Source organism: Sinohyriopsis cumingii, chromosome 9, assembly GCF_028554795.1.
Source record: "Sinohyriopsis cumingii isolate HCF-2022 chromosome 9, ASM2855479v2, whole genome shotgun sequence".
NCBI lineage: Eukaryota > Metazoa > Mollusca > Bivalvia > Unionida > Unionidae > Sinohyriopsis > Sinohyriopsis cumingii.
Genome location: NC_142969.1, coordinates 15,200,499 through 15,227,444, shown reverse-complemented (window position 1 = coordinate 15,227,444; position 26,946 = coordinate 15,200,499). Strand labels below are relative to the sequence as shown.

General features: G+C 34.7%; 1 protein-coding gene across 1 annotated transcript in view; it reads left to right on the top strand.

Moving 5' to 3' along the window:
• Positions 1 to 778: 778 nt before the first annotated feature.
• LOC149791309 (uncharacterized) overlaps positions 779 to 26,946 on the top strand; it is a 134,489-nt gene continuing 108,321 nt past the window's right edge. Inside the window, exons 1-9 of the mRNA XM_089969840.1 lie at positions 779 to 1,027; positions 7,723 to 7,797; positions 8,433 to 10,070; positions 12,527 to 12,654; positions 13,675 to 14,010; positions 17,714 to 17,912; positions 20,125 to 20,384; positions 23,058 to 23,271; positions 24,876 to 25,118. Of these exons, the coding sequence (XP_089825966.1) occupies positions 7,737 to 7,797; positions 8,433 to 10,070; positions 12,527 to 12,654; positions 13,675 to 14,010; positions 17,714 to 17,912; positions 20,125 to 20,384; positions 23,058 to 23,271; positions 24,876 to 25,118 (3,079 nt within the window). The 5' untranslated portion in view covers positions 779 to 1,027; positions 7,723 to 7,736. The remainder of the gene's footprint in view (positions 1,028 to 7,722; positions 7,798 to 8,432; positions 10,071 to 12,526; positions 12,655 to 13,674; positions 14,011 to 17,713; positions 17,913 to 20,124; positions 20,385 to 23,057; positions 23,272 to 24,875; positions 25,119 to 26,946) is intronic.

The following is a 26,946-nucleotide window of genomic DNA, read 5'->3' as shown; positions in this document are numbered from 1 at the left end:
TGTGTATTCTCTATGTCAACTCAATAATTTGGTCAGTCTATATGACAGTGTTGTGTGTTCTCTATGTCAACTCATTAATCTGGACAGTCTACATGACAGTGTTGTGTATTCTCGATGTCAATTCATTAATTTGGACAGTCTGCATGACAGTGTTGTGCATTCTCTATGTCAACTCATTAATTTGGACAGTCTACATGACAGTGTTGTGTATTCTCTTTGTCAACTCATTAATTTGGACAGTCTACATGACAGTGTTGTGCATTCTCTTTGTCAACTCATTAATTTGGACAGTCTACATGACAGTGTTGTGCATTCTCTATGTCAACTCAAGGGCAATACTTGCGGTTAGATACCTAATTCATGCATAGTTATCTAAATACTCATACATCATGCTATACATTTCTGTATAAACTTTCCTCACAATTTCTCTCTTTCTTTCTCTTTTTGTGTCGCTGTCTGTCTGTCTGTCTGTCTGTCTGTCTCTCTCTCTCTCTCTCTCTCTCTCTCTATATATATATATATATATATAGAGAGAGAGAGAGAGAGAGAGAGAGAGAGACAGACAGACAGACAGACAGACAGACAGACAGAGAGTTTCAGTTCTCAAGCAAAGCAATATCTTTTACCTATCACTTGTATAGTGTTTATTAATTTACAGCATATTTTAGTGCTCATTTCAAAAGTGATATTCCCAGACAAGATACGACATGTGAAGTTGTTTATATCGTATCTAATAGGTGCAGTAGACCTACATGTGGTTGAAAAAATGCGACAAGTCCTGACATCTTAGTTTTCGCAAGAATGCTCGTCTGTAGTAAAACAAAATTTGAAGTTCCTTTCAAGATCTAGATCGCCCTCTACAGGCGTGCGTGGTCTTACTCTATATGAAGAGCGAATCATTCTTGCAGAATGTAATAGACCCGTTCACTTCAATCCGTAATCATCTTCATCAAAACGGAATTTTCAGAGACTGATAGAAGATTTTTTGTAAACTTTGATGAAGGAACCAAAAGTCTGAAGTTCGATGGTGAGTTACTTGTCATTAGTAATAATGATAATATGTAGTAACTAATATCTGTTAAACTGACTCTGCCTTTCTTACTCCTGCAGAATACATTTTGATGCATGAACACACTTTGATGAATTTAATACACTTCGATGCATTGGCACAAACGTAACTATGTGTGCGTGTGTGTCTGTGCATAATAATGCTATGTAACACTGTGTAAGTGTATGTCTGAATACATATCACGATATTATGTTGTTTTAGCACAGGTGTTTTTTTATTTCATTTTCAAAATTCATTGATATAATCGTTTATTTGATAGTTCCATTCAAGATTCACTGACTTGAAATAGCGAGAAATTTACGGGAAAGTTTGCGCAACTCCCTTCTCTCTGTTTTTTTTTTATTATATATTTATTATTTGCAGACAACTTTAAAATAAATATCAAAGTTATAAATGGTCACTGTATTTCATGAGGTTATCTTCTACTCACATGACTTAAGACAAAGCACTATCATTCGTTAATAAATGAATTACAAATACAAAAAAGATAATTTCCCTTCTTTGAACATATATCAAGCAACAATAGGTTTGCTCTACAATTATGCAGCATTGAAATCACCCTCACTGTATTAAAAATTATGACAAATTATTATTTGTATAATTTCGAGCAATTTCTCTTTTGAAATGAAATTATTTAAAAATGACCTTGCTATGTCATTATTTGTACGTGGTTTAATTTTCATATTCTTACACCGATGATCGTGTTATCCCTCAGTTTTGGAATTTTAAGCTTTAGTATAGTCCAAGTGTACAGTCGGGTGTGATATTTACAATACTGGATTTTACAATAGTGGATATTAAAATACTGGGATAATATTACCTTCAATATAAGATCTTAAATGTATTGCCTGTTTTAGACATTCAGGCGACTTCTGTAATAACGAACGAACTTTTTCGAAGGTGTGGCAATTTAATGACCTTGTGGATAGTGAGACATTCCCCAGTAGTAGTTTGATACGAGTTGAATACTATTATATGGCACTAGCTCCTAGATGCAGGTGGCAAAGTGTATTATTTCAAGAGCTGGATTGTGGAATCGGCTAAAACTTCTCGTACTGTTGCCGCTAAGAAACCGATTCGGTTCTGGTGATTCTCTGTTATTCATTATTCCTATGACTACCTGCTCGGCGGACACATGTTTAAGCTAAGAGTCTTAACAAAACTAACCAAATGCTTCCAAATATTTGGAATCTTTTTAAGTTCACTGTGAAGACATGATAAAGTCAGATATTTAAACTAAGAGGATTCTTTTTAAAACTCTATTAACTCGTGGTTTTCTAAGACATACCAAATGCACATGCTCTGTGGCTCTGTGGAGCACTCCCACTGTCAAATCTTCAATTTGCGAATGACTAGTTATTTTGCGTTCCAAAGTTCTGTAATGTTGGAAATAAATACTTCTTGAACGCAGTCCGCATATTTCATAATTATAAATGGAAGTCACCGGTTTTGGAAAATACCGGAATGTATGAATTCTTTTATGATAGGTAAAATGTGAATACGACCATTCACTTTTCAGGTTCATCCGATGCAAATTAGATTCCTTTAGTGGATTGTAATTTTTTATAGTGTCAGCTGTCAGTGTAATTCAGATAATACCGTTGCATGTTTTAAAATACAAATTTGTTCAAGAAATAATTTAAATGTATTAGCTAAAATTATGACATTGGATAAAAAATAGTATAAGAGACTTGTAAAAATATGGTATGGGGACATATTGTGAAATAATTATTCCTGCAAATTATGCAAAATTTAGATTTGGGTACATTCAAAGACTAGAAATAGATTATGGGACAATATAAGAATCGTCAGGGCTTCCACATTGCATACTCTGTTGTGATATATATATATATATATATATATATATATATATATATATATATATATATATATATATATATATACGAAACAGGAGACTACTTGAACGAATACAAAAATTATAACGGTTAGATAATTTAATTCGCACTCGATGAAGCGTGTTACGGCACCCATCGCCCTTGTCTGCACGCGCCAACCCGCATACCGTTTCGACCATCCACACATATAACCTAAAAAGGTGATGTGACAAAGACTTTGGTATATGCATTCGTCCTTAGCAGACATACCCGCATATCTACCCAATAATGAATTCTCATTTGAATATACGGTTCTTCTATATTCCAGGGATAGTACTTACCTATATGTTTGGTGTATATTGGAGTGTATCTATAATTCTGTATTAACATCTATACTTTGATTTTTGTCATACGCGAAAACATCTTGAGGCTGTCTTTATTTAATTTGATTTAAATGCAGTTGTGTTAAAAAGATATTCGGTCTCAGACATCCATGTTTGAAGTGAATCACCAATAGCTGATAAAAACTAGCTTCGTATATTGCAATCATTGACTTGAAGGATTTCTCATTGGTTATCGCTAGAGATGTATTAATTACTTATTCATTTAATACAAGGCACGATGCAACTAACTGATTTAACCATCGAATATAACATGCGTATAATAATGTTGACTCGGATTGTCCTTTGTGGTACGATGGCCGCACATAATTATAATTCAAACTCCGTCATATTAGTTGACTGAGTCAGAAGGAGTGTCTATTGATACCCGGATGTGGTTGTTAATAAATGTTGGCATATGCTACGTGTGTATGGGATTGAAATGGGAGCGTGCGAGGTGGATGTTTGAATGGAGGGACTCAACTTGTGTGTGTGTGTGTGTGTGTGTGTGTGTGTGTGTGCGTGTGATTTGGATTTTTAATATATTTTTAACAATTTTTCAGTCATATCGCTACGATGTCCGCAGCGTGGCATTTTACTGTGACCTAGCACTGGGGTATCATGTCGCAGACATGTAGCATGATGTCCCATCTAGTCATATTATCCTGACACCAGGCCGACCAGTCATAACACTAACATCTTAATGCTTTTTCATTTCATAAGCTTGTTTAGAAATTAACTTTTGTGACATCTTTCTGTGTATTGTTTAATACTTTGCATATTAAATAGAGATATATACATATAATATACAGAGATAGAGGGAGGTGGTGCACAGTTGTAACTATACAGGTTAGAACGTTGTTAATGGAAAATCGAACCCGTGAAGCGTTTAAACGTCCTCATCGCATAATTCTCTTGCATCAGCTATCTAAATGATTGATGCATTCATTCATCCCACCCACCCCGCTAGAAAGGATGGAAGGATGGAGCTTAAGATTGAAGGAAATGGTTAAATGAAGCGATGTGACCACTATATATAAAGACCGCTCCGTTGACCTAGCACATAGAGCATCTACAGCGGATGCGGGACGTCGCGGGTTCGAACCCGGCCCAGTCATATCAAAAGACTTATAAAAATGGTACTAACAGCTACCTAGCTAGGCGCTCAGCTTTACGAGGTTACTGTGAGGACTGATCGGCCTGGTGGCAAGATAATGTGTCTGGGTGGGACAAGATGCTACCCCTTCTTCAAGATCATTTTTTTAAAAATATCTTTTATTTATTCTGAATTTGCTATCAAATTACATTCAGTATGCTGGTATATGACCTTAAGCGAGTTACCTCTTCCCAAAATTCTATAGACATTCTACAGTAATTGACTTTTGTGAAAAAGTTTAAGGAATTATATTCGTGGATGGAATCTCCCAATCAAGTGATTATTTGAGACGAAATACATTATTAAACAAGATGAATTGTATTTCATGCCAAGATAATTATATGATATGATATACCACTACATGGCTTGCAGTGAACGAATTTATTTTCTGTTTAACGGTACAGTAACATAAGTCGGTTTTTAGTTCTGGGACAAATATAGTCCGATAAATCAACCCCACAAATCTATGTTGATACTGATGGACGATGTTCTGGGTCTGATGTCACCTGTTCATTAAAATGTTCAGTTTTGCTGCATGCAGATCATTCCTGAACAAACTCGCGTACACTTTAGACGCATGTCGATAATTGGTAACAGCCATATCTAGCACGAAATTCAAAGGTGGATTTTGTAAACATAGGATTTGCTCCGGAAATATAATGTACGTGTCACACAAAAGAAAAAATTAAACCAGCGGTAGCTCCACAGCCACGAGAAATACCGTTAAGTTTATAAAATGTACATCGATGTGTGCAACCAAAATTGCCAACGGATAATTGCAGTTGTCAATGAATAGGTGATATTTAAGGGCCATAAGAAGTAAAAATTACAATATACCAAGGTCAAAGAAGGAATTGTTTTAAAAGAGTTTTCAATATACTGGTCAACTGGTATGGAACAATATTCCCAGTGACATAAGGCAGGCTCGTAGCATTTCTTCTTTTCATAAGAAATGCCTTAAATGGATGAAATCTTTAGACAATTGAACAGTTCATGTACAATAAATACCACACGCTTTTCTGTAATTTGCATCATTTTCACAGTTGAATTTTTCAATGCATGATGATATTTTATATTTTATATAAGTTTATGTGTTCACAGATGCCTGAGCATATGTTCCAGGCTTGATACTTTGATTTTTAAAATCACTTAATTATCTAGTGTCAAGCCGGAGTCTTCACATCATGTTGTATATACTGTACATAGATGTAAGGCCTCAAGGTAGATTATTTCTGTAACTGAGTTACCTTCACTAAATAAAGTCTTTATTATTATTATTATTATTATTATTATTATTATTATATCAGCTCCTAACCCGAAAATCAATATCATCAAGGGCGAGGGGCTGATTTATCTGGGACTGGTTTATCTGCCTAAGACAACTGAAGCAAATTTAACTCAAGGACAAACCAGAGCAGCCGACCGGATCCGATGCGATTCAAACGCGCATCCCACCGGTCGCCAGTCCGCATGTGTTGAATATTAAGATATGTAAAAGTCAAGATGACGTGAATGTATTCAATAGCATTATTTGCACGCTTCTTACTTTTGTTTTCTTCGAATTTCCTAGAAACCTCTTTTGTGACATAGAAACTACTTTTTGTTCAAAATCTTCATTGTTTCTGATCCTTTATTCACTTTGAGAATGCGCGATGGTGTGATTTGCACGACAACAGGTCAAATTTATCTTCTGTGTGGTTTTAAGTGAGTTGCCTCTTCCAGAAAATCTTTATACATCTACAATAACTAACTTTTATGGGAAAGTTGTAGGAATTATGTGAATAGACAGTGCTAAACAGGTGGTTAGTTAATATCTTCTATTATTAAATGCGTTGAATTATCTTATTTGGCAAGACTATTATGTTAAATGCCACGATAATTATATTAAATGTCAGAAAAAATATCAGAATAATTCTATCATATACCACGAGAATTATACTAAATGTCACGATAATTATATTAAATGTCAGCATAATGTTATCATATACCATGTAAGTTACACTAAATGTCACTATACTTATATTACACACCACCACAGGCTTGCATTGGACGACTTTACCTTTTTGTGCTTTCTGGTACAGCAACACTAATGTTGTTATATTTGTTCTGACGTAATTAGAATAAATTTCATTGTTCTACAAAGTGATGGTAAAAGATCCTGATATATCCTGCTCATTTTAATCGACTGAAATACTTTTATCACGGCCTGTATATGTAATGGTGGGTCACTAATCATGTAATGGTCGAAACACGTTTAGGCGTGGAAACATTAGTAGATCTAACTCGTCCGATTTCAAGTCCCACGCAACCAGCTGAATTCAGTCAATGCTATCATATTATTATTATTATTATTATTATTATTTAAAAATAAAGGAAAAACAAAATCTTTATAATTCTTACTGTACCTCAGTTATATATTTTTTCTGGCCACTCAAATAGGAAAGAGAAGAACGTTTGCTACCACCGTAATGAATTTGCAGCATCTTGAATTGGTGCTCCGTCAAAATGAGCATACAAGCATGGCACTAGAACTAGCCTTTTAGACCGCACTCTAAAAACTACCACATCTGTTAGTTAAATGGAATGTCACGTGTTTTTCTGTGGGTTTTTTGCCGCTATAAATTAACGTAAATATCCGTCAGTGCGTGAAACCTATGCTTGGAACTCACTCACAGAATAATAAAATAAAAGATGAATAAAAGAACACAGCCTAAGTAGCATTTTGTGTTGGACATATTTTGATGGTTGTCATTGTGTATTGGTTATGTCATAAGAAAATCGCATTTATGTGAATCTAGTTAATCTTCATGTACATTGTGAACTTTTTTCTGTGAGGTAAAGGGCATTCGTGCACGAATATTTTACGATGTAAGATTTTCCTGATCCTAGAAAACCAATTGCTTTCAAAACTGGCAGAAACAAATAATAATAATAATAATAATAATAAGAATAATAATAATAATAACTTAACGTTATCCAATACATACTAAAATGAAAATGATAGTCGTACTTTATGTTTGCATGAGCTCATTCGCATGACTCCTGTGACTTGGTTTGTTTGTTTGTTGGAGGAGGTATGTTTTCGGGGGTTGGGGGATAGGCGGCATTTATTCTTCTTTTATTCTTTTAAAATTTATTTTATTCAAGCAAACAATTAGTAAAATGAAATATAGCTGTTTCGGTGATTTTAATAAGTGATTGAAAAAAAAATCTATTGACCCTTGAATGTTTCTAACAGAGAATTATTATTGAGCATTATTAAAGTGTTTATAAACATTTCAGTGATTGAAGAGTAAATGCTGTTAAGAATGAAAAAGGCGCTTCCATCCGTCTGTTTCCTATTCTTGGTGATTGCAGGTAATTTGCATCCTTTTCAAATCAAATTCTATTTCGCTTCTCTGCTCATGTTTCTCATCGTTATTTTATATAAAAAGAGAAAGCTGTGAGCATGACAACGATAACGCCCCCATATAGACTCTTATAGAATTACACTCGTAGGTATGACAAAAGAAAAATATTGCTGTAACGTAATTCATATTGTTTTATTCCTATATGTTTATATGTGAAATCATTAAATTAGCGGATTCAATCAACAAAAAGTTAGATTTTACGCAACACATTTCTTTTTTTACAACGAGCCCTTCACATGTCACCGGAATCACAGTAAAATCAGTAAAAAGGGAAAACTTGTTAAAACCAGTTTCTGTTCTCCCAATTCATGCTTTATTATATAAGTACTTTCACATATACTGAGAACTAAATATTGCGTCTGGAATATAGAATATATCTAATCTAAATTCATACAATGAAAAATGAAAGTATGGGAAATAAATATTATGAAAATAAGTCAAATCACCGTGATTCTATCGTCAGGAAACATAAAGAGAGATATGTTTGTTCAATGATTTGTTGATGGTTTGTTTAATATGTTTTACTCTATCACGAAAATGATTGTTAATTAATTTGATCTAATCAACCACCATATATAACAGCCACTTCATCAGTATCACAGGTGACCACTGCAACAACATCTACTGCGTCAGAGATACAGGAGACCAATGGAACAACATATACATCGTCAGTGCTACAGGAGACCACTGAATCAATATTCACTTCATCAGAGCCACTGGTGAGTAGTGTAGTACCATCCACTTCGTCAGAGACACTGATGACCAATGGAACAACATCTGTTTCATCAGAGCCCCTGGTGACTACAGGAAGAACATCTGCTGTTTCAGATCCACAGGTGACCAATTCTACAACAGCACCATTGGCGACATATCCAACAACGGATTCTACAACAACGCTTCCCACAAGAGAGATATGGTCGGATTCTACATCACCCATGACAATATATACATCAGCAAATTCTATGTCGTCATGGACACCATTTCCAATAACGAATTCGTCAACAACATTCCCGACGACATATCCAACATCAAATTTTACAACAACACTTAATACAACAGAGGAACAAACTAATTCAACATTACTTTCGACAAGTGACGCACAATATAATTATACATTGACAGCCTCAACGATATATACTAATTCTACATTATCATCGACGACATATCCAACAACAACCTCGACGTCATATCCAACAACCACTTCTACAACAACATCCTGGACGTCATATCCAACAACGAATTCTACAATATCCACGACGTCATATCTAGCACCGAATTTTACAACAACATCGTCGACGTCATATCCAACAATGAATTCTACAACAACAACAATATTTTATACAACAGAGGCACGAACTAATTCTACACTACTTCCGACAAGCGGCGCACAATATAATTATACATCGGCACCCTCGACGACATATACAAATTCTACAACATTATCGTTGACGACATATCCAACAACGAATTCTGCAACAACATCATCGACGTCATATCTAGCAACAAATTCTACAACAACATCCTGGACGTCATATCCAACAACATCACTTAATACAACAGAGGCACGAACTAATTCTACACTACTTCCGACAAGCGACGCACAATATAATTATACATCGGCACCCTCGACGACATTTACAAATTCTACAACATTATCGTTGACGACATATCCAACAACGAATTCTGCAACAACATCATCGACGTCATATCTAACAACAAATTCTACAACAACATCCTGGACGTCATATCCAACAACAACACTTCATACAACAGAAGCACGAACTAATTCTACACTACTTTCAACAAGTGACACACAATATAATTATACATCGGCACCCTCGACGACATATACGAATTCTACAACAACATCCTCGATTTCATATCCAACAACGAATTCTACAACAACGTCCTCAACGCCTTATCTAACAACGAATTCTACAACAACGTCCTCAACGCCTTATCCAGCAACGAATTTTGCAACAACGTCCTCAACGCCTTATCCAACAACGAATTCTACAACAACGTCCTCAACGCCTTATCCAACAATGAATTCCACAACAACGTCCTCAACGCCTTATCCAACAACGAATTCTACAACCACATCCTCGACGTCACATCAAACAACGAATCCTACAACCACATCCTCGACGTCATATCGAATAACAAATTCTACAGCATCATCGACCATAATGTCAACGACTACAGCAAGTTTTCTTGAAGGTAAGTATATTCTCCACCCCTTCTGATTAAAATCAAGATCTTCTACACCACCTAGATCTGGCAGACATCAATATAAATGTTATGTTTTGCTGACCATTGGAATTCCCTGTCCGCTTATAATTAGTAGCTGTTTATTGTCTCAATTTGCGTTTGGGAGTTATTGTTCGAATGGCTGTATACCGAATGACATGTTTTATTGACAGCGCTTTGAAAGCTTTAATTTAATTGGTGTTTCAAAAAGTCAACAGAACATTACCTTGTTTAGATGCCTGTCGGACCCATTTGTTGAAAAGAAGATTCTGATTTTAATAGAATTAAACACACACACACACAGAAGATTCGTTTATTCTTATTCCTAATGCGTGGATCGTTGTTGTTATGTGTGGAATCCAGTTCAACAGATTTTTCCCTCTTTGTACCTATGTATCCATTTTGTCGCTAAATATTCTAATTAACTGATATCGTTTTAGTTATTCATTTATATTTTAAACTAAATTATTGATTTTATTTTACCCGTAATAAAATGATTCTGATATTAAATAACAGATGGGTATGTTTACATTGGTGTACATTCAGGTAAGTCCACATTGTTTAGCTCTGATGCATACAACGATAAATTTGTAAAATCATACGTGTCTTCTCATTATTCAATTCAAAACAAATACTTGATAAATAAATAAAATCTATGTTTATAATTTCACTTTTATAATGTGATGTTTATAACTTTGTTAAATCAACATTTACCTTACTTTGTTAAATTATTTGTTCCACCTTTCTGAATAGTACTTCACTCACTAGCTTAGTAATTTCTTTTGGATTTTCATTTTCCCCCTTTGGACATAACGTTTGATTCTGGACTGGATACACTTAAATAAGTGATGAAAACTGTATGATAAATGTTGAAGTCATAAAGATTTGAAACTGTAAGTTAAACAGTGATCGGCTCTCTTTTTTTAACTGGGCCACATTGCTTCCCGTATGAGCCTCTTTCTCCGCAACCCGTTTTCGTTTTTATTTTCCTTTTTCTTTATTGCTGTATCATCTATCAAATAAATGTAGCCAATCATTTTATTGTGCCTATGCAGTCATACCCATATATCTTCCAAAACAGCAATATTGGCATGTGTACATGCACACTGGACAGTACTCCAGTGTTATTTCAACAAAATTATCCAGCATCCGTGTGCCGCCTGTTTTGGACCATTCTGAAAGCATAGCGGGAAGGGAAGACACCATCGACTGTTAAGAATCTACTTTAATGGAGATCCACACCATACCTTAATAAGGCTTTATTTTCTGAGATACATTTATACTGTGTTAGAGTTTTTTTAGAAATGTTTATCTGCACAATATTGACAACATATCGGAAACTGATTGGCTGTACCAGTTATGTCATGGCGGACTAAACTGTCAGTTAATCACGATCACGAAATTCCCGTTAAACTGCAGAATATTAAAATAAATAGACAAACCATAACAGATAAACCTACGTCGTAAACGACTGCAAATTTAAAGACGTTGCTCTGCTGTGGCGATCATGATTTCTTCGCATACTGATTAATTTCAGTATATCATCAGCAAACATAAAATAAATTTCTACATGGCATTATCGTGTATATAATAAATGTCAATATACCATTATCATGTATATAATAAATGTCAATATACCATTAGCATGTATATAATAAATGTCAATATACCATTAGCATGTATATAATAAATGTCAATATACCATTATCATGTATATAATAAATGTCAATATACCATTATCATGTATATAATAAATGTTTATATACCATTATCATGTTTATAATAAATGTCAATATATCACTATAATGTATATAATAAATATCAATATACCATTATCAAATACATATTAAATTTCAACATCCCATTATCTAATATATTTTAAACGATGACAAAATATAACATAGGAATACTGTACTGTAATGACTTCCGTATATATTTTGAATCTTTTTGTTTATTATTGATGCAAATAGTGAAACGGTGGAATGATACTGACATTTATTAGTGGCCCAGCAAAAATCTCGAACGAAACGTCTCTAAATTTAAATACTTCTCCGTCCTGGTCAAAATGTCTTGTTTCATGTTAATTAGATGTATCAACTGATCAGTCGATGATGATCTTGATGATAACTACAATGAAACTGATTGACAGCATTTGATGGTGATGATCAATGATGATTTGTATGTAACGATGATGATAATGGATAGTATTAGTTCTGGTTATGATGTTTACAGTCGAATTTATGATGGTTATGTTCATGATAAAGACCATGGCATGGTTATAATGACGATGATGATGATGCAGCTAATGGTGGGCGATAACTAAGACATATTCTGAAAGGACAGGAATAGTTATTGTTTTGTGCTTATTAAAAGTTTTTTCGTTGTTTGTTTTGGAAACGCAGTACACGCTTTCACCGTATTTTCAGGTGTAGCATTTGAGTATGGTTGGACCAAAGGGGATTCAGTTTTCACAGATATTGATGATGCTTGCTACCCGGAAGTGACGTCATCATTACAATTTCCAATATATGGTATCCTCTACAGCTCTTTGTATGTAAGTAGTATTCTCTTAATTCCTTTAAATCTGTATTTCCTGATCAAATATTATTCTGTAGACTATCCGACAGTTTTGACATTCGGATATTTTGAAGTGATCCCCTCATTTGCCTAAGGTGAAAACGAGGTCTCGTTAAGTCGTCATATTTATGAAATGATTTTGAAGTAATGACCGACCATGTGCTTATATAATATTTTCAAGATATTTTAAACGGTTTTACTTTTAAATAATCCAATACTAGTATGTTAACGTGAAATACCTATAATTGTTGTGCACTGAACGTAAAAGATGGAATTCTTCGAATGATTCATTCATTTTAATGGATGTAATGAACAATGATTTATTAAATCATAAAGAAAACATATTGACCGATCGTACACCTGTCTGTATCTTCATTCTTTCCTCATTCGTTCGCTGATACCTTAAATAAACTGTTCCACCATCTCATTAGGATCTTTTTGTGGAGCTGGGTTTCTCCCACATTTTTGGTTTTAAATGTTCCAATCAGTGAATCAAAACTCACCAATATACTGAAACAATAAATATATTCCCTGGCAAGTGGATACAATATGAAAAGGCATGACTTGCTCAAGTCCAAATTTCAATCTATTTGCCTTACTCGGATGGGCAAGCCCTTGTCTGGCCATTTAATTATGTAAGGGTTAACAACTGATTCACGATTGAATTCGTCATGGTCGATTGGAATCTGTATTGCAACAGTTACCTGACATATTTCATCCTTGGTCGCGGATGGAGTTCTTTCATTCGTAATCTTCTTCTTTTTTAATAAAACTAATACAATGTGCTTTTTTTTAAAAATACTAGCAGGATAGACCAAAAATTTTGGTCTTCCACCTTTAATTTCCTGATATTTTTATTCAACCGCGATGCAGACACTCGAAAGAATCCTGAAAAAAAAAACAACTTCCCAATCGTTTCAATGTAATTTCCTTCATTCCTAATAACATATTTATTTATTTGCCTTCCAGTCATTTACGACTTTAATGCCTTTTACAGATCTGCAGTAATGGCATTGTGTCGTTTGATGAGAGGATCACAACGCCAGGTCCACCATGGGATGATATTGGACTCCAGAGTCAGGGATCTTACCTTGCCCCTTACTTCAATGACCTTGACTTTAGACGATATTGGTCATCTGGAGTTGGTGTTATCTACTACCATGCTTATGACATCATTGAAAATAACAGTCTTAAGAATAATAGCAACGTCATCAAAGCACGAGACTATGTTCGAAAGTATGAAACAGATCAGACAAATTTCAGTCCTACATTTCTCCTGGTTGTAACTTGGGAAAGGGCAGCACCATACCCAGTATACTATCGTCGATCCGAGGTAACACTAATCTCAGCAATCATTACAAGCTTCGACTCTGGGCCATTCAACCATCTTTCTTTTTTTCTTCTTCCTGATCACATCAAAGTTATTGGAGATAAATGACCTGCCTATTTATACTAATTTTAACCTAATTGTCAGTAAACAATTTCAGTTGATTAGCAGAGATGCTCCCAATGCGCGATTGCGTGATTCGTGCAAAATAATTCGCGCACTTGGAAAGCAGTGATGTTTGAGAACTCTCACAAATTAGTTGCCTAAGAAAATGTAATCTGCGCAGTACCTACACAATTTTATTCAGCTTGTCACCTGTAACGTGCTTATCGCGACGTAAGTCAAGCCGGCGGAAATGTCATAGCCCTTATCGCAAGGTGTCTTTTTTCGTACATCTGGTTTCTTCGGCTTAACTTGAACAGTTTAACTAAATTTGGCACACTCGGCCCCGTAACACCCATTCTGTTGTAGTTTGAACCTTGAATCAAGGAAGTTTTACAAATGCGCGTTGATAATACGGGCTATTTAGAAACCCGAAATGGCTCATTCCTAGTCCTACATGTAAGACGTAGCACATGTTCGTTTTGTTTTAGTGCTGACGCCCAAAACATAAATATCAGCGTCAAGGTATTACATGTGGGACTAGACGATTCCCAGCGTGGTTCACCAGAAGACGATTTCGTTTGGCACATACTGGCCAATCATAGTGATGAGGACACCTTATTTGTAAAGTTAGGAAGCATATGAGATTATAAGAGCAGAAAAACAGAGATACCAGTGAGTTATTTTGAACCCGAAAATGTTTTTTTAATTAAAATCCGATCCTGTCATATTTATTTCAAAATCTTAAGAATCGGATGAACCGGCGTGCTATGGTATAGTTGATCTTAAAGTTTGAGATTGGCGAGCACGTATATAAAAACACTTACCTTCAAGATATGTCTATAGATCTGGTTTTCTTTGCTCTATATTAAAATGCATTTAATTTTCAGTTTAAATCAGATGACTTCGGGAAACAATCGCTTAGCAGACGCCATATAGAGCCCAGGTTATGCAAGGGGGGTTACTCTGTCATCGTGGTATTACAGAAAAAAATATTTTTTAAAGATGGCATATACTTGTCCTAATGTTGGGAACTTGATGTGTATGTTTCCCAAAGTGTAAATATACTTGAAAAATGGACGCTACTTCCATAGCACCCATTCTGCCACCTGTGCCGTTCAACATAATTTATAAGAAATTAAAAAAAATGTATCTGTACTAACCAGTGAGGGAGAGAGTAGTGATAGCAGTGAGCATGAAAGTGCATGTTGACCCCGGACTGTATAACCGACTTCCAGTGTTCCGGTAAAAAGTAATAAATGGTGTACAACAAAATTTTGAAGTCAACACCTGTCAGTTTAAAAGCCACCAGAAAGCAACAACTGTCCATATTTCACATTTTGATTGTTATTTGCTACCATAGATTTGATATCTTGGTTGTTGATAAATATGATAATCATGTGATCTGACTCTTGCATAACACCATCGGTCATTATCAGATGACAGACTGGTTAACTGAATTTATTACATTGATGGCGATTTTAAGAAGATATAGAGTCTATTTGTCTACATGGGGTAGGGTCATTATTTGGTAACAGTGATATCCATGGTTATATTTTTAAAATAGTGTACTTGTCAGTAATCTCAACATTTTCCAGAAATAATCTGGTGAATAGTGGTGATTCAGAACTAGTAACTTCTGGTCATTTAGTGTATATAAGGTAAGTATTTGATAGGTGGCGCTGTGCAGGCAAAATGCTGGAAAATCAGAATACCAGAATATCATAGGAATCTATTGTACATGCTGGATGGAAAAACAAATGGCAAGCCGGTCAACCCCTCATTTCAGCGGTATTTCAAAATTGAATGTTGAAAAGACAGACAAGAGAGCTGTATTAAAATAAAGATGATTTAAAAGTAAAGTGCAGTTTTCATTTCATTTCCATCACAGTTTAGCCATGTGGGATCATGTGGTACAAAACCATATAGCCCTAGCATAATGGTTGCGATAAATCTGGGACCCCGAGTGGCCAAGTTGTCTAAAGCGCTCACCGTTATGGATTACTGCCATTTCACCTCCGTCTGCGTGGGTTTGAGTCACGGATTCGGCCTATGTTGTTATGTGAGAAAGTTTGCCAGTAGCTTCTCGTGGGTCGGTGGTTCTTTCCGGGGTTTTCCCGGGTTCTTCCTCCACCATTAATACTGGCTGCCATCGATAGCCTATCCTGTGCTGAAAAATGGCGTTAAACCCTACAACAACAACAAAAAAAGCGATAAATCTAATAAATAAGAATCTAAAAATGAGATTAAGAAGTAAATATATTTATTTGATCCAAATATCTCTCTTTCGTCAAGTAGACTTTGGTATTAATGGACTTCAAATCCTAATAGAGCATTATGAAACAAAATCTGGTGTAGTGACTTAGGGTGCTAATTCAAAAAGGTTCACTTTTAGCAGAGCTTATTGTAGTGAAAAATCTTATTTTGGAACAGAAGTATCCAAATGACAATACCTTTGAGCTGCGGAAAATTTTACATAACAGCCTTAAGGAACAGTTCTCAACTTGTTCCAGCTGGCTAAACGAGCCATGTATATGCTCCAGTCAGACAGTAGACTATGGAAGGGGGTTCTCAGTACTAAACAATTGTCATACACAGATAAGGAATAGACTAAGCTCAGAAAAAGTCAATATATTAATGCTTATGCAATTAGAGGTAGCATTTTTTAAGGATTTCAGTTTCAACTGAGGTCTTACAGAGTGGATCATGAAGAAAGTTGTTGTTGTAGGGTTTTTGTTGTTGTTGTTGTAGGGTTTAACACCATTTTTCAGCACAATATAAGCTATACATCGCGACCAGTATAAATGGTGGAGGAAGAACCACCGACCCCTGAGTAGCTACTGGTAGGCTTTCTCATGTACCCACATTGTCCAAGCCCAAAACTCGAACCCATGCAGACAGAGGTGAGACAGCAGTGATTCATAACAGTGAGTGCTTTAGACCACTCGGCCACTCATAGCCCCTGTGAAGAAAGAGAGATGGGTATTGAAGTGTTGTGTAAATATTGAACAATGGCCATTTCCTCCTACCCTAATTTTTGTTCTACTCCCCCCCCCTTATATTTTTGGCGAGGGGGAAAATCTCCCCTTATGATAAAATCCTGGGAGCATCTATGGATTAAATCTCTTTGGTTTATTCTAAGTTAAAAAATGGCAATAGTAGTTCAAATAATTTATAATAACTGTGACAGTTTATTTAAATGAAACTACTGAATGTATAAATTTCTGTGAGGAAAACAAGTTTGTGCTCAAATGGGCATGCTTATAATGAGTTGCACTTGCTAGTTGTCATTTCTTGTTTGAACCTTTTTCTTTTTTGTTAGCATGTCAGGTGCATACAGGGAAAGGATTTTCTAATGCAGATTAGGGAGTTAAATGATTACAGACTGTGCCCAATCATCCTTTGACCTAAACATTTTCCATTAAATTTTTGGGCTACCCAGTCTAATCATATAACAGCAGGAGATGCACTATTTCCTTTGTCTATAATTGCAGTATTTTGTGTTTAATTATAACAAAGCCCATTTCTTTGGAATAGACCTTTTGTGGAATGTAAAGACTGTGCATTTTAATGATTTATAATGAGTGCCTAATACTTTATTTTTCAGAGTGTTACTTTTCAACTTGCTTTGGTAACAGATGGATTAAATACATTTGTCTCCTACATTTACTTCCCTGGGCAAATGCGTTTCAGTTATAATTATGTATTCATTGGTTACTCCTTTGCAAACTCTGGAGTTTTAAAGAAGGATGTGAACTCATTCACAACAGGGGCATTAAGGATGGACAACAATGCTGTAACCAATGGTAACTATCAACATGTTTTTGTTGTTGTCGTTTATTTTTTCTGATATATATGTAACAATCATTATATTTGAACAGCAATACTGTAACTAGTAGTTACTATATTCATATACATCTGGCTGAGAAAATAGGAATTTGTTACATTCCATTCTATCCCTCTATCCATCCATCATGCTTTTTTGTTTGGTGGCTGGGGCAAAATTAACTAAGTAAGTCTGACCCCTCACACCCAAGTATACTCTTGAAAGCTCTCACCATGGCATTTTCAAATTGTGTCCAGTTCCTCAGACTGAATATCTGACTCAAATCTGTTGGTACTTACATTTAGACTTAGACTCTGTGTAATTTGTTACTTACATTTAGACTTAGACTCGGTGTAATTTGGTACTTACATTTAGACTTAGACTCGGTGTAATTTGGTACTTACATTTAGACTTAGACTCGGTGTAATTTGGTAATTACATTTAGACTTAGACTTAGTGTAATTTGGTACTTACATTTAGACTTAGACTCGGCGTAATTTGGTACTTACATTTAGACTTAGACTCTGTGTAATTTGGTACTTACATTTAGACTTAGACTCGGCGTAATTTGGTACTTACATTTAGACTTAGACTCGGTGTAATTTGGTAATTACATTTAGACTTAGACTTAGTGTAATTTGGTACTTATATTTAGACTTAGACTCTGTAATTTGGTACTTACATTTAGATTTAGACTCTGTGTAATTTGTACTTACATTTAGACTAAATGTACCCTTTGCTTTCCATAATTACTTAGTTTCAGTATTTTAGTGCTTTTATCCATTTACCTGTCCAGAATTGTTCAAGATGACTTTTTGAAACATAGTATGTATAATAGACTTTTGCCGTTAGGGATTCTTCAGTTGATCAGAATTTGTTAACATTTTTTGTTCCTTCCCATCAATCATTTGCATTTTGTTTCAGGAGCCAAAGTTCTAAAAGCATAAAAGCATTCAGTAGATGTTTATGACACTTGGTGTGTGTGTGTGTGTGTGCGTGTGTGTGTGTTTGTGTGTGTGTTAATTTCAATATTTAAATATCTTTAATATATTTTCTGTCTTTCACTCCTCACAAAATAAAAGTATATACTTTATTTAGTTTAATAAGAAAACATAATTTTTCAAGATATCCTTAACAATATTTACACATCAGGTTTATGGTCATGATGTTTGTCTTTTGGTATTCTTCATAAAAAAAAATGACAGAAAGAAAAATACATACTGACTTGTACCTTGTTTGGTTACCTGTTCATATGTCACAAGAAGTTAAATTATTAATAATGTGTTTGATGCAAATTAAATTAGTTTGCATACACAAGGTCTGTCACTTTCATGTACACTTTGTAGGTATGACTTTCCTATGAATGTTACTTTTGACAGTTCCGTCAGTCAACTAGCAGGCATTTTAGAAGGGTGGGATAATGATGTTTTTCTCTTCTTGCTGGACTGGACTTTTACTTTTTTATGAAAAATACAATTGTTAGCACAGTTAAACAAAAACCACTTCAGACAGGGAAATCAAATTTGGTATGCATGTTTGTATGTTTATGCAGATATCCTGGTTAGAGTTTAATGCAGTTGTATAAGTACATAAATATTTTGTTTTTGTGAGGGAATTTACATGTTTTGATATGTGTGTCTGCAGTAGGGGCATACATATTTAAATCTAGTTTTTAAAGAAGCTGTTGAATTCACTACTCCAACTTGTGAGTACCATTTTTACAAGTTTTTGGTATAACTCGGCCGGGTTCAAACCCACGACCTTCCATATCTGAATAGAATGCTGTGACCACTAGACCACCAAAGTGGTCAATTAATTTGTCAAAGATTGTGCATACATACATACATACATACATACATACATACAACTTAAGATATACAGGAATAGAGGGATGGCATACAGCAGGAGCTTGACACTAGATTGTCAACAGAATGTTTCATTTCTTTACATTAATTATTTTTTAGCATTCATCAAATGACTATTTTTAATTACATCTCTTGGGTTGACTTATCAAGCAGTAATAGATAATTTCATATATATGATATTGGTGCTTCTGTAGTGAATAATTTTTGGGTCATAATTAATAATTATCATACAATATTCCATTGAAATGTTACAGTGGATTATCTACCTTTAATCTCCTGTAATATATATACATAATACAGAAATGATAGGACAGCTTTTTGTTACAGGGGTAAGAGGCATCCTGTACTATAGATTAACACCGGTTGGATTCCATGTTAATAATGATCAACGTGTTTGCCGAGCATGGTGGTCAGAAAATCGATATTTGAGGTGGTACAATTTGTGGATGAATGCCATTATGCCATCGTGTCCATGCACCTTGAATTTACTCTGGTGGGACAGCTCATTTGGGAGCTACTACTTTGAGGGTCCCAATACATACTGTGCTGTTGTACAACCGAGATGGTGGTACAGCCCTCATGGGAAGGTATTTGCAATAATCCTGACACGATGTTAAGAAAGGATGGGTTATATATTGTCCCGACTGTTGGACAGGTCTAAGTGCATTAACTAATGTCATATAACTACTCTTTTGTCATATGATGAATACATTGTACATAAGGTGTCCACTTCATTTTACAGTAAGCTTGCTGTAAGATAAGATTCCTGTTTCCATCAGAATTATTTACTCCAATGGTCAACATCATTTGCAATATTTTTCAGCGTAAGACCTTTATTGTATTGTTTTCACATAGTTTGTTTGTTCCAAGTAATTAGAGTATTGCTTATTTATTTAATTTTTTATCATCCACTTCACTGCAAGCCTAACATGATATTTGACATTGCTTTTATCATTTGCAGTTATGTTAATGTCTTTAATTACACGCAACAACAGGTTGAATTTAATGTAGGACATGGAAAAGATTTAAGCCAAAGACGATCACCCCATCTGCTTGATTTTATGATGTATCATTCAGTCCATACAAGAAAAACCTGTGCTTAAATTAATGTATTACAAATTCGTGACTATTTTGTAAAACATTTCCTGAGCTAGACAGAAAGCACTCATCATAAGCATAATTATTAGCCTCGTCGCCTCATGCACCAGCTTCCTAATATGACACTCACTTGAGACCAATAAGTCACTGATAATGAAACAGGTCCATCATTACCACAGTAGTGCCTCCTTTCCTCTCCTGCCTTTCCCTACAAGCAGAATATCATCATTGGTCAGGTTGCCACCTCTCTGTCCCGCCCCTACCTGCTTTGAGATAGAGCCAACATGCTATAGCAGACCCTATGGACAAGTCCTGGACATCCTGTCAAAGAATATAAACCCTGGTACTGGATATGGTAAACTATCCCCACTTGCTGTTACAAGACTCTGTATTCTCCAGTTGTCATTTTACCACCAAATTTTGAGCATTGAAGTAGTGGGATTATCCTTCCAAAGGGAGGCAACCCACTGTGAGTCTTATGGTGCAGAGGAAGAGAAAATGATGATGTAGCAATTGTTGATGAAAGTAGAATCTGATAGGAAAAAGCAATATGTTATTATATACAGTCCATATATGATTTATAGGTAGATTGTAAGCAACGATTTGAACCTCAGTACTCATGGGGTAGTAACTCTATCACCATCAGCTGTATTGTAATGCAAGTCTTCTGTCATACATGTGAGAAAAATAAAAATAAAAGGCTGTTAGGACTTTTATGGAAATAAAAGTTATGATCTTTAAATATCCAGTTGTGAGAACATTGTAATTCATTCTTTCCCAAACACGGAGCAGTCTAAGTTATTTGGCTGCAAGACTGACAGAGCACAAAATTGAACTGTTGCTTAAATTGCAAAAAAATCATATTTTGCTTGAAATGAGTTTTTATTCATTAAACCTTCAGGAAACTATTGTACTATCAGAATGTACATTCCAAAATATCAGAGTTTTTGGGGCACACTGTATATGATTTTGACTTTGAGTCTGAATTCAGTTATATTACTAGAGGACCTGAGGTTTGGAAATGTTAAGATGTTCATGTTATGGCAATTAATAACAATGTCAAAGCTTTGGGGTTGAAACATTATGCCCATACCACATGTCAATAGTTATTGGGGGTGAAACAGTATGCCTTTGCCACATGCCAATAATTATTGGGGGTGAAACAATATGTCCTTGCCACATGTCAATAATTATTGGGGGTGAAACAGCATACCCTTGCCACATGTCAGTAGTTAATGGGGGTGAAACAGTATGTCCTTGCCACATGTCAGTAGTTAATGGGGGTGAAACAGTATGTCCTTGCCACATGTCAGTAGTTATTGGGGGTGAAACAGTATGTCCTTGCCACATGTCAGTAGTTATTGGGGGTGAAACAGTATGCCCTTGCCACATGTCAGTAGTTACTGCTTACTGTTAAAACTAGCCCAAGTTGATATATGAAATGCTTACTTACTGTTAAAACTGGCTTGTTTTGACATTATATGAAATGCTTGCTTACTGTTAAAACTGGCCCGTGTTGACATTATATGAAATGCTTGCTTACTGTTAAAACTGGCCCAAGTTGATATATAGCATGCTTACTTACTGTTAAAACTGGTCCATTTTGATATATGACATGTTTACTCTCTGTTAAAACTGGCTTGTGTTGATATTATATGAAATGCTTACTTGCTGTTAATACTGGTCCATGTTGATAGATATTATATGAAATGCTTACTTGCTGTTAAAACTGGCCCATTTTGATAGATATTACATGAAATGCTTACTTGCTGTTAAAACTGACGTATGATGTGCTTACTTACTTACTTTCATATCACATCTTATAGTATTATACATGCTCCAGTACATAAACACAACAGATGACTAAGTTATAAATATATCAAAACATCGGTAAGGGTCTTATATATTTAATATTTTCATCAGGTTGGAAGGTACAATGATGCCCCAATCATAAACTTAGATCTCTGATCATTTGGTTGTGAATTTCAGTCTTTGCAAGTAAGTCCTAATGATATCTATAGTGTGGTTTGCTAAAATAACTACTCATGAATATTTCCTGATCTACAGTATCCCAGTTGCATTTGCTGACATTCTTGTTGTTACATCATTATCATCATCATTATCATCATCATCATTATTATTATTATTATTATTGCCATCAGACTTGCTGTTACAACATAAGGACAGGCCAGTACCAGCAACAAGCACCAAATGCAGGTGGATTCTTGCAGTATCACAAAACACTATATCCCAGGCAATATCAGGCTGTAGACCAAAGAATGAAAGAATATTGCTGCTACAGAACAAACCTCTGTCATTTATATTATGATCTTCGACCAGTCAGTTGGTGCTATAGCAGATTTCCATTTTTCTTTGGTGAGTGTTTGTACCTTAAATATAAGCTTCAGAAACAGTTACTTTAGATAGTGGCTTCTGCATTTGCTCTGCATGTCTGCTATCCAAGGTTTGATATTTGATGTCCCACACCCATAGTCCCTGATTCAATTTTTGTTTTCTGTGATTTTCATTGGCTTTAATGACTGCTTCTGCTCTGTGTGTCAAAATTTGTGTAATTGAATCACAGTGAAAGTTACAAATAAAAAACAGAGAGCTTATTGAAGACATTTAATGAATGAAATGGAGCAGAATCTTAATCTTGCACATGTGCTACACGTAAAGGCAGTGAAAAATTGTCATAAATGAAAATGGTGCCAATCTATCTTCAGTTATGGTTACCACAGTACTCATTTCGAAAATATAATTATGGATACATTTTCTCCTAGATTCCTCCTTATATCAACATTGTACTCTCACCAGAAGACTTCCAATCTGATGTCCAGTATGACCACCATACATAATTTGAAAATTTCATTCTTTACTATGATGCTTAAATATTTTCATTGATTAACTACTGTTCAGCAATATGAGGAAATTGTACCAGTTTCCAATTAGGCAGAATTCACAAGCTTCAAAAATGAGCAGCTAGGCTTCTTATTAATGTCCTCATTGATGTATCGTCATCAGACATGGTCACAGAATTAAAATGGTTAAAAATAGAAGAGTTGACTATATTTTCTGAAAGCAGTTCTGGTTTTGAAATGTATCAAAGTAGATGTTTCAAAATACATGACTAAATTATTATACAAGACTCTCCCTATAAGTTGAGATCAAATGTTAACGATATGGAAGTGCTAAAGCCTTGCATTAAGCAGTTTAAAGGAAGCCTGCAGCATTCAGGGGCAAAAATATGGAACTCCCTGCGCACATTTTTTCTGATGATTCAGTTAAATCCTTTAAAAAATGTACATGCAGTTTTTCAAACCTACATATTAACAAACTAAAAAATATAAGTTCAAGTTCTTGATTACTACAGTGTTACTCTTACAATTTATCATTTGCATGATTTGCATCTTTTATATTTGCATATTTTGTTAAAGTTTGTAAAAATGTCATGAATATATAAAATTCAGTATATGAAAATCTCCTTGCTTTTGTTGTTTTATGTAAAAATATCATACTGATGTAAACTTGACTGCATGCCACATTTAATGTAAACTTGACTGCATGCCACATTTTGCAGAATAACCTAAAGGTGTATCTAAGTAGAAGTGATCTTTAGCTGTTATTTATAGAAGATGATGTTGCTGAAAGTCATTTTTAAAACTTTGTTATTGGAGAGATGAAGCAAAAGTGTATAGATGCAGTTAAATTGTCCTACTTTCTTAATGTATGTTAATACTTTTTAGTAAATTTGCTTACTTGAATACTTATTTTCATGAAAGACAAGTATTTGCATGAAGATGTGTGTGTTTCTGTATATATATATATATATATATATATATATATATATATATATATATATATATATATATATATACCTTTTTAGAGGGCCTTGGAAGATTAGTTGTATTTAACTCAGTTACCCTCCTTAATTAAAGATATTTGTTTATATATTATTATTATTATTATTATTATTGCAGCTTTCTTTTGGGGTGATCCTCATATTGAAACATTGGACAAAAAGAAGTTCACCTTCAATGGATGGGGAGAATACACACTGGTATCCTTGCAAACAACTAACACCACATTTATCCTACAGTCCCGTACAGCAAGAGCTATGAAGGCTGATGGAAACTATACGGATGCAACCATATTCTCTGCTTTTGCTGCAAAGGATAACATTGGTGCAAATATTCATGTAGAGCTCAATGAAACTAAGAATGGTATGTATGTTCAAGTGACCCTGCTATAACATGGTGGTTGGGGTCCATAGAATGCAACTGTGTTATAGACCAAACAATGTTATAACCAACCAAGTCAGTTAGCTGATGAAAATTATGCATGTATCACAAAAAATGGCCTGGGAAGGGTGGGAGATAATAACAGCGTGTGCAAAAATACATGTGTTTGGTTAAATGATGGCAAAACTAGTCTGATATACACTTATTTATTGACAACTTACATTTGTGTAGTAATAACCTGTTAAACACCTTATAAGTATATGAAAAAACCCTGTATTAAAGTTTATATAACACATAATGAAATTTGCGTATCAGCCACATCTTGAACGAAGTCACAAATAATATATATAAATAAATAAGTAGTTCAGATTTGATCTATATCTGACTGGTACTAAACAATTTACTATAATATTGTTGCCAGTAGTACGTGCCTATAGTTGTTTACATGCTATGCATACATGTATTTAAATTGGCCTACATTATGGTCAGCTGGAGACAACTCTCTTGCTGAGGCTACCCAGGGGATGATGCTATTAATAGGGAAATGAAAATGTGAACAAATTAAAACATTTAACCAACATCTTTGCGAGATACCTTTAATTAGCTAGACAGCCAGATATCATTCGTTTCAAAAGGTTGGAAATTTAATTTGCATTTATTCGGCTGTTGGTAGCAGTTGTAAACATAAACTTTTTTCCTGCATAAAGGAAACTTTCACTGCACAATAAAAGTGTTCCACTCACTTTGGAAAATGCAATTATCCATCAGATTCCATTACTTTTATTTAAGTTTGGTGCTGACTTTCTTTGAAGAAAGGTTCTTTGCTTTTATTGAGGATTATTGTCAGCTTTGTTTGATAAATGGTGCATGTGTTATTGAAGTCACTGCCAAGCGACAGCTTTAAAGAACCAAACAAATGTCCATTTCTTATTGTGGTGGCAGTATCCAATAACTGTAGAACATTGATTGAGACTGATTTTTAAAAATTTCTTAGTATTTATTTAGAACGATGGGTGTTTCAAAGGTAATCAGTTTTCTTTGAAGTTTCAGAAAAACTATATTTTCTAGGTATATTAAAAGAAAAGGAATTAGCCATTGTTTGGTCGATTGTAGCAGTCATTGTTCCTGCCTTCAAAGGTTGGACAATTGTAACTAGTCATGGTAGCATGTCTACTGGAGTGTATCACAGCATATGTTACTCAGGCCAGATGTCAGGATAAGCAGATTATGGTATAACAATACACTGTTAAGATGGTTTGTCAATATGAACAAATTTTTATTTTATGTAACAGTAGATAGATTCCAGAGCATTGTATGTCAAGTTTGCGGCTTCCTTTCATGGTGCCTCTGAATTTCTCCACTCCAAGTCCAAGATACAAGCTTAAACAACCAACATTATCGCCAACAAAATATTGCCAGAAGGTATATTTTGTGACCTTGGCAAAGCCCAGTGTGTTCGCTGAATAGAGTTTTTACATGTTATTTTGTGTAATAGAGATTTTACACATTATTTTGTGTAATAGAGATTTTACACGTTATTTTGTATAATTGAGATTTTACACATTATTTTATGTAATAGAGATTTTACACATTATTTTGTGAACTTTTAAGAAGATAAAATATTATTTCATGTACAAGAAAGCACATGTATATGAAATTTCTTGAGTCATGCTATGATTATCTTGTATTAGAATTCATATGTGATCTCTTCCCCCAAAATGACAACGTTTTACACATTATATTTTGTACTTTTCTTGAAAGCAGAAAAACAAGAAGACCAAGTTACCATAAATATGACTGAGATCATCAT